Here is a 9,322-nt window from a genome sequence, read left to right on the forward strand (position 1 = left end):
TTTAGTGGGATTTTACATTTGCAGACATTTTCTTTTATTCAATTCTAGAACAAACATGACATTTAAATTTAGCAAACTGAAGATGTTGATGAAAACAGCATAAATATTATACTCAAAGGGTGAAAGGTGCTTAAGTACAACATACTAATGACTGTAGTGAAATATTTTGTAGGAAATGTGTTTGTGTCTAATATCAATAAATACAATAAGCTTGTATGCTGATTGAATTTTCACCATAATTATTTTATTACATTTTCTGTGGTTATTTTTATTAAACCTTTTTTTGTGTTAGTTGACTATAAAATGCAGGAAATAATAATGGCTGCTGGGATCCCTGTTGACAGATGATGCGCTCATTTATTGCATTAAAATACACTCAGTGAAGAAAAGTGCAGACTGGTCAAACTACACTTGTATTTGCATTATGAATGTTGTGATTGCACAGCTAGTGTAAATAGTTTGAACAAATGACAAATCTTCCTGCTGGGTCTGAACAATGACTCTCATTTTACTCCTGGGACACTTAGATTTTCCTTCAAGCAAACACCACAAACACAGTGACTCTCTCAACCTCTTCCATCTCAAACCTTCTCCAACATACACAAACAAACATTCTGTCACACAAACGACCCACAGAGCCGCTCTGTCAGGCGGCGTCGGTCTGCGGCTGAGTGTTTTCTCATTGATCTCAGGCGTTTGGATGCTTCAGATGGCCTCGCTCTGCCATCTGCCTGGTGCTGTACAGAGACACTCCCATCCCCACTGTGGCCATCGTTATGGCAATGGGATCGATGAGGCTGCTCTGTGGCTGTATCCGGACCTCACCTGAGACCTGCCTCTGTAGACAGGGCGGACAGAAAGATTAAGAAAAACAGACACATTTAACACTATTTTAAATTTTATCTGATTATGGCAGCTTTATTTTTGTTTTTTTTGTTGAAAAATGTGACAATCCTGATAACTTTTGGTGCGGTGTGAATTCATTCAGTGTGAATGATGTGGTCTCAGGGGTGGGGGATTTTGGAAGGGTGTGTGCTTAGGGTGGGGTTGGTGATCTGTGCTAGAGTGTCATCCTGATCCTGGAGTTGCTTCCTTTTTTGGTCATTTCCAGATTGATATATCAACAACTACTGGATGGACAGATATTCCTCTCAGTCTCTCAGGAATAATTGCAATAACTTGTGTGACTTTTCATCTAGCGACAATCATCAGGTCAAACCTTTTATTTGTCTAATGCTTTGGTTAAAGAACAAATATCTGCAAAACAAATGACATTCCCATCAGCCTCAGTTGAAAATGTTAAAATGCTGCACTTAGTAGCTTTAAATTGACCAGTGAACAATACATCATATAGTAGACTTTCCTTTCCATTTGCACTTGTGTGGCAAGACAGTCAGCTGAAGAGAGAGGAAGCTGAGACTTCAACAAGTCAGTGGGTGTGGAAATTACAAATCTTAAGTTAAATTTAGTTCAGTTCAGTACAAAGATCCGTGGTTAGTGACAATCTAGTCACTTTTAATAGTGCAGCAGCAGTATTTTCAGTATGTTGCTGATTTGAACTGTTTAATGTGAGTAGAATTAGTAGACTTGGCACCCCCCTAATGGTATTATCAGAAAGGACACTGTTGCAGACAGCAGTGTATGCTCACCCTCCTCCACTCTACATTCATAACGTTTCCCTTTCATTCAGCCTCTTCTATGCAACACGAGCTGTGAGTCTTAACAGGTTATATAACACAACCTCCTGAGATGAGCAGCATCAGCACTCTGTAAAATATTAATTTACTTGTTGTCTATCACTGTACTCACTCAAAGCATTTCTATAAAAAATGTATGAAATGAAGCTGAAAAAAAACCATATACTGGGCCAAACGTATACTTCCACTGTGAGTGGATTGATTAATTAGTGCTCTTTAAATTAGAATAGAGATACAACATATTTCTCTGTGTGAAACTATACATTTGGGGACAGAAATGTTTCAGCTGTGGAGCAGAGTCAAACAAAACATAAAGACAGATGTAATACTTTTGTGCTCTGAGTGGTTGTGTCCCACCTGGAGGAGACGGAAGTATCCGGGTGTCAGTCTTCCCAGTCTGATGATCATTTCTGCTGCTGGAGCTTCTCAGACGAGACAACAACTTTCCTGCAGGGGAGGAAATAATGTCATCACTCCTCCACAAGTTTTGCTTACACTGAAGGAGGTATGAAATATAAGAAGAAAGACGATTTTACTTTTTGTTTGTGACCCAAAAAAAACATTAAAGAAAATGTTGTCTCTGGAATTAATAGACGTTTGGCAATTTACTTTTATGAAAACAAAGATTACAGAATTACTTGCAGCCTGCGGAGCAACAATGCAAACTTGTCAGTTTCACCCTGGTCATATATTTAATTCCAACACAAGAACGCAAGTCATCTCATCTTCTTTTACAGGTAATGTTCTAATCAGTACTTCTCTAATATTCACGCAGCCTTTCCACACCCGAACTGAACCAGTAAAATACCATAAAAAGTTTAGTTATATTAATATTTATCACCTGTTAGTACAGACAGAAGCCAAATGAGTAATTTGTGAAACAATTCTTAAACACAAAGTTGTTGCAGCTCCACTCAAGCACAAGTTGTTTCTCACCGTTTTCCAGTATTTAAAAATATTAAATGTTAATTTATTCATTTTAAATGTCTTTAAAATGTCAATATAAAGCCAGGTTTAGAAGAAAGTATATAGTAAATAACAAAAGTTTTTAGGGAATACAAAGTCTGTCTCACAGTTTGAAGTTAACTGGTCCTCAGGGAGATGATGAGCACCCAGCAAGAATCCAAAAGCAGCACCCTCGCTCACCATCACCTTCATCAGCAGCTCAGTACCCGTAGACAGACAGGCAGCATGTGAAGCCCCTCAGCAGCCTGAACAAACAGTGGCAGCCTGCCATACTGAAGAGGCGTGTCCTCGCTCTTTTGTGCAGTGTGAACATCCCAGTCTGAGGGGCTCAGTCCAGCTCAACACACACTCACAGTCACACACACTCACAAAGCTGCATGAAAAGCTCCATCCTGTCAGAGATGATTTGGTCATCCAGCCAGAGAGAAGAAGAAGAAGGGGCTGTGTGCAGCATGTTGCACGCTTGAAGGAACATGTGTGTTAATGCGCTGCAGCAACTTATGTAACCCAAAAACACTAAAGAGAAAATATTGTTAGTCCTAAATGGACACTGAGCTGCAGGCTTTGACATAAACCTTAACTTTTACTGGACTAAGTAATTTAGTGGTTGTTTTTTGATAAGGCCTCAGTTCCTAAGGTCTTACTGTTCATGTTGCTCTGTTGGTTATGTAAATGAAGCATGTTGGATAATTGCGCCATAGAAACATATCTAAAAATCTGAATTTTGTGGACAAAAGGTTTAATTCTTTAACCAATTTTCATGTTAACTACATTTTCCATCCAAAAACACTTTCATGTAATGCTTATGTTGTTTTATTTATTTAATACACATGAATTTAACAGTTGTAATGTGCATCAGACATGCTGACATAAGATTTGTGAGGCCACAAAGACCAGTCAGTTTACTACACTGTGTGTGTTTGTCTATATAAGGGGATTGGTGGTGGATTAGACTACAAGGTGCTGATTGTGCACAACAAGTGACCTCATGTCTGCATTTGCTGCAGTCAATAAAATAATAAGTCAAATAAAACACTTATAAACAACTATTCATAATAAACATGTTAATGTTTGGTCTGTTAAAATGTACTGTTTGTATTTTGTCTTGCAGTAAACCATTATCTTTCCTGACATCAGTCTTTTATAGATACGGTGCTAAAGTATTCTGGGTCCTGTGTTGTGGGTCCCACTTCGTCCTGACATGCAGCCTCGATGGGAGCTCTGGCCAGGGTCAGTTTCACTCCTGCAGGCCCCTGACTATCTGTGCGCTCTACAGACAGGACCTGCCCGATGAAATGCTGAAACACACAGCAGAACGCAACATGTGTAATCATCAGTGAGCGGCTCTCTCAGTTGTTCTGCACAGCTCTATGTCATGAGCCCCTTAGTGGTACATTAAAACTGATCTAACTTGAGAGGTCTAAAGTGTTAAAAAAGTAACTTTTTACAGCCTCAGTGCACAAAATTACCACACTGGCAATAATTACTTCCTCATTAATGATCATATCCTTAATGATTATTTCCCCAGGTTCAGATTTCTGGCTTTCAAAACAGTTTTTGGCTTTTTTGCCAAACAGATAAACGGCAAGCCTTTTTAATAAAGATAAAAGTCCAATTTTCAAGCCTTCAGCTCTAATGAAAAAGCAGTAGTATATTGCATGTAACCCCTTAACTAGATGCCTCTGTTGTATCTCTGCGTTTAGCAGCTAGCATATTTCTCCCTTTTGTGCAGATAGATATTGTTGAAGATACTGTTGATATTCCTACTGTTTGCCTGTAGAGGCCAGGAAACCTCTGATTACGTCTTGTGAAACTGAGTCAACGACCTTGCTGAACATACTGCAGGTTTTTATCTGCTTTAGCCAAATTACTGTCAGTGAGCAGCACAATACTCTAATATCTTATGTTGTGAGAGACCTCTGTATGATGAACTGCAGCATCCTCATGCTTTGGTTTGGTTCTGGATGATTCAATGTATTTCTCCCTCCGTGCTTTTACTTCCTGTACAGAAAAAACAGGAAAAAAAGTCACAGTGGTTTTGTTTTTTTGTTTTTTATTTATTTAAAACATAGTTATTCAAATTAATTCTTTGTAACAGCAATGATGACTTGAGGTTATATCTGTGTATGTTAAAGATCAAACCTTCAGGACTTCATAGTTTGAAGTCTTTGAAACGTAACTGTCCCATAACTTGGCTGTGAGCTCCCGTTGCTTCCAATGAGACTTAATCTGCAATACCATGACACCAAAAAATAAACAAATCAGAGTGCAAACTATGAAAACAAGATGTCTGCTGTGCCTACATGGATTAGGTCAAGTCCCAGACACAAATTAACTTCATTGAAAATATCCAAGCAGACAGCACTCAGTCAAAGCTCTACAATTGATCAGAAAATGTTTAGAAGGTTTTGATCTGAGTCCAGATCTGCCTCAAAATACACTACTGACACAATTGTGGGATATATGTGCCATTGTGCGGTATATTCTGAGTTTTCTTGGATCCACAGCAACATATCAGCAATGGCCAAAAAACAAGAAACCAGTTTTGTGTGTTGTTAATCACAGAAAAGATCTTCAGCCGATTTTCTACTCTTTGTATTGGCTGAATTAATCTCTCAGCACCTCTGTGTACATGAGCTCCTCCTCGCTGATGTCCTCCTTCTCCTGCTGCTCCAGGATGCTGTTTTGTTCTGCTGAGACCCTCCTCGCTGTGTCCTCTGCAATCTTCAAGATAGTACTCAGAGCCTCCTCATCAGGGGTGATCGGCCTCACGCCATCCAAACTCAGCTCCCTGCTGATCTCTTCCCACACCTCACCGACCTGCAGCACCACGACAGACAACCAAATGTTTATATATAGTCTTTCTGTGTTTTTGTGCCATATGAAAGAAAAGTCTTTGTTTGCTGCATTCAAATTACACTTAAAGATCTTTGCAGGAAATATGTTGTATAAAATGAATGTAGAATTCTAGAGCTTAAATATACAACCAGGAACATTTCTGTCCCATATTTGGCTCTGCTCAATTTGTTAATCCTTAAAGTAATACATAAACGACTTTTCAACATGATTTCAAGTTGTTCTAATTGTGTAAAAATGACTGATGACAATTGGTGCTATTACAACTACCATAAAATGTCAATTAATAGCCCAGGCTTTTATTTGCTTCAAACACTGAACTCACCCTGCCTATATGGGACAGCCCTTTAATTCCTTTCTACTCATGCAGAGAAAAGATGTGAAATAGGCAACTATCAAAATGTTTATTTCAATTCTTTGTTCTTTACCATACAGGTAAAATGAAATTAGCAATTGAACTGCGGAGAATCTAACTGATCTAATGATGTGTAGCAAGTCCATATTGACAAAAGTTATATTTGTATGCATAATCAACGCAGCTTAGAACAAGCTCGAGAGAGCGACCTGGTTTTAATAATCCAAAGAGCATCTATAAAAACCAAACCAGGCTTCTATTTGAGACCTGTGTTTATATGTCAAAGTGTGTAACCACACCAGGCCAGTAAAAGGGACCGGCATCTAATTGGGACTAGGCTTTTAATTAAAGTTTTACACTAATTTCATATCTAGCACTGGCATTTTCTTTGCCGCATAAACAGCAGTTCTACCTTGAAGTCCAGATATCTCCTGACGATGCTCAAGGTCACATAATCTTTTCTTGACAATCCAGGAAGGTCTTGAAAACCTGCAAAAGTAATAAATACCTTTCACAGCACAGTTTTAAAAGTTAAGCATACATTGCTTTGTGCAAATTTATCATAGCACAAATGTAACTAGCCTCTACCATGATACTTTCCTATAACATCATTACAATATTTTGCATTAGGGTAAATGACAACTTCTGTGATCATGAATCATGTGTTGACCTTGCATGTCATAACTCCATCCATGTAGGACTAAAACGCTGATCTAGATCTAGATGGTTTAACAACAAATGTTTAGTATGTCTAAAACATGTCTTAGACTATGGCTTCTCGGCTACATGATAAAATAGCATTATCTACATGAGTTGTTTAAAGAAGTGAAAATATATTTACAGCAGTTAAAATCCAGTCTAATTATTTAATAACTGCTTTACCAAGTTTGCAGAAGATGGAGTAAATCTTTGACCGCAGGTTCTCTGATATCTCCAGCACTGCTGCACTCGGTACGTGGGCAGGAAATGGCAGCTGGGTGTCCCCCTGCTGGTAAAGACTGAGGATGGGCTTCTGGGGATCTTAAAGTCAAAAGTGAAAAAGCAGAAAATAACAGGGAAAGATAACACTGCAGCTTCTAGGTTTATCAAATATGATTGATCAGTCATGAAGATGTGTCTGGACCAAGGCCTCTTTGATCTGAACTCTTTCTTAGCAGATTCTTTGGTTGGTGTGTGCTGGAGCCCTTATCAACAATATCTGACACTTTGCACTTTGAAAAGAATGACTCTAATTCAGAGAATAAGTTGAAACATGTGAGTGAAGGGTTACCATTTACATCACCTGTTGCTGTCATGCTCAGATCTGACAGACCTCTATCTTTATACTTGCTCATTTAGCTGATGCTTTTATCCAAAGCAACTTACAATTGCTATATATGTCAGAGGTGGCATGCTTCTGGAGTAACTAAGGGTTAAGTGTCTTGCTCAGGGACACATTGGTGGATGTATCGCAGTGGGAATCGAACCCAGGTATTTCACACCAAAGGCATGTGTCTTGTTCACTGCACCATCGCCACTAACCAACAGGGCAGTCTAGATAACAAGTGGATGTTGGTGTATCTTAATGTAAAGTCTTGTCATTGACTCGTTGTTTACAGTCTAGTTGCAGACTGACCTGCGATCCCGCCGTATTGGTTTCGGCTGACTTTCAGCTCCTCCTCCTCCTCCCTCCACAGCTGCAGCAGGAGTCTGGGAGCTGTCTGACCGCCGTCATCTTTCCAGCTCAGGATGTGAGACATTGTGTTTGGGTTGTCACATAACTCCAGCAGGGTGGCAAGGACGATGGAGTGTATGCATCTGGGGCTTGACTGTTAGAGATAGAGATACCCAAACACTTTCAAATCTGTACTTTATATTTATGTGCATACAACAGTAACTTCAGTTAAGTTTCAGCCATTGGGAATCAATCAGCGACTTACATTGAGTAGATCCAACAGAAGATACGCTCCCTCTTTGGCCAAAAAATAATCTTCTGTGGTGTAGCAGCCTACAATACAGGACCTGATGGGACACACACAGACCTTCTCAACTGTGGGAAATCTGTATGTGCTTTCCTTCCTGTTCGTCCCACAAGTTAATTTTACTGTATTTACAGTGTGCCACTTCATGTGTCTTGGGATGTTCAGAAAGCTTTAAGGCAATGTAATGTTAGTTTAGTATGTCCATTACCTGAATTTGGTCATTTAATTGAGTATAAAGTTAAATATAATACAAATTCCTCTAGATTAAGTTCTAATTTAAGAAAATAATCATCAACATTCATTCCTTCCTTAAATTAATTGAAAAATGTGTGTGTGAAAAATGAAAATGAACACTTAAGACATGACCTCTGTGTCCTCAACAACAGTTACATGCCTGAAAGCAACCAGGACACATTAGGCAAATTCAAATCTGATTTCTGAAACCATGTGAGGACACAAGGCCTGTGTCCCTGTTCAGGGGCTAGGTCCTGAAAAGAAGTGAGACATCAGTATATCTTTGGAGGACACATTGATCAGAATCACACTTGTCATTTACAGAATCAATTTACAGCTAAATTGATTCTGTATATGACAAGTGAAAATGTGGAATTTGTTGGTCCATCCATCCATCCATCCATCGTCAACCGCTTATCCTGCGTACAGGGTCGCTGGGGGCTGGAGCCATTCCCAGCTGACATCGGGCGAAAGGTGGGGTACACCCTGGACAGGTCACCAGTCCATCGCAGGGAATTTGTTGGTATGTTGCATAATAATAAATACAACAAAAAAAATCAGTTAGCCAGTTAATCTATCAAAGTGTGCTGAGGTTTAGCGGAACTGACCACACACAGTCCACTGTAGTAAGGATGAGCTTGTTGTGTCCCAGACCGCTGTAGAACTTGTTGGCGCCTTTCCTCAGGAAGTGAACGGCCATCTCAACTCCTTCTGAGCCAAACAGTTCCTGTGGTACAACGTAACAGGACCATCAATATGGACATACTGTATGTTACAAGAATTAGGATGACATCTGGCTGACAAATATAAACAAAGAAATTTAGAAAGTAAATCATATTAGAATTTAGAGTTGGCAGGCAGATTAAATTTATTCATCTTTTGATGAAAGACACTATGTTTGGGATTTAAAATGTCATTCTTCAGTGGTAACCAAGTGGTAACGGATAAAATAAGGTGGCAAACAACACTGACCACACAAACTTCAGCCTTGTCTTATTTTTCTACAAACAAAAATAAGACAAGGCTTTCTACATTGATTTGAAAGATGCTAAACCACATAGTGACATCCTTCTTAGCTGTTCTTAGCTCAGTGACTTCTGTCAGTGTCAAAATCTCAGTTTTACCTTTCTGTGCATGTCAGTCTCACACAGTGCTGAAAGTATCAGTTGAATGTCTGACTTTATCTCCAGGGTGACGACATCCTCCTCATCTGGACTTGCTTCCATCTGCATCAAAATACCTGAGAACATACA

The 9,322-nt window shown here is 39.2% G+C and overlaps 1 protein-coding gene across 1 annotated transcript; it reads right to left on the reverse strand.

Moving 5' to 3' along the window:
- Positions 1-3,381: 3,381 nt before the first annotated feature.
- Positions 3,382-9,309, reverse strand: LOC123977106 (cilia- and flagella-associated protein 69-like). The gene is made up of 10 exons (XM_046059604.1): positions 9,194-9,309; positions 8,678-8,796; positions 7,794-7,875; positions 7,490-7,682; positions 6,757-6,894; positions 6,287-6,363; positions 5,286-5,483; positions 4,806-4,892; positions 4,581-4,664; positions 3,382-3,961 (listed from the first exon to the last, which is right to left on the reverse strand). The coding sequence occupies exons 1-10, from the start codon at positions 9,299-9,301 to the stop codon at positions 3,797-3,799; spliced, it is 1,251 nt and encodes a 416-aa protein (XP_045915560.1). The 5' UTR covers positions 9,302-9,309; the 3' UTR covers positions 3,382-3,796.
- Between the last annotated feature and the right edge of the window lie 13 nt (positions 9,310-9,322).

This window comes from Micropterus dolomieu, linkage group LG09, assembly GCF_021292245.1.
Source record: "Micropterus dolomieu isolate WLL.071019.BEF.003 ecotype Adirondacks linkage group LG09, ASM2129224v1, whole genome shotgun sequence".
Classification (NCBI taxonomy): domain Eukaryota; kingdom Metazoa; phylum Chordata; class Actinopteri; order Centrarchiformes; family Centrarchidae; genus Micropterus; species Micropterus dolomieu.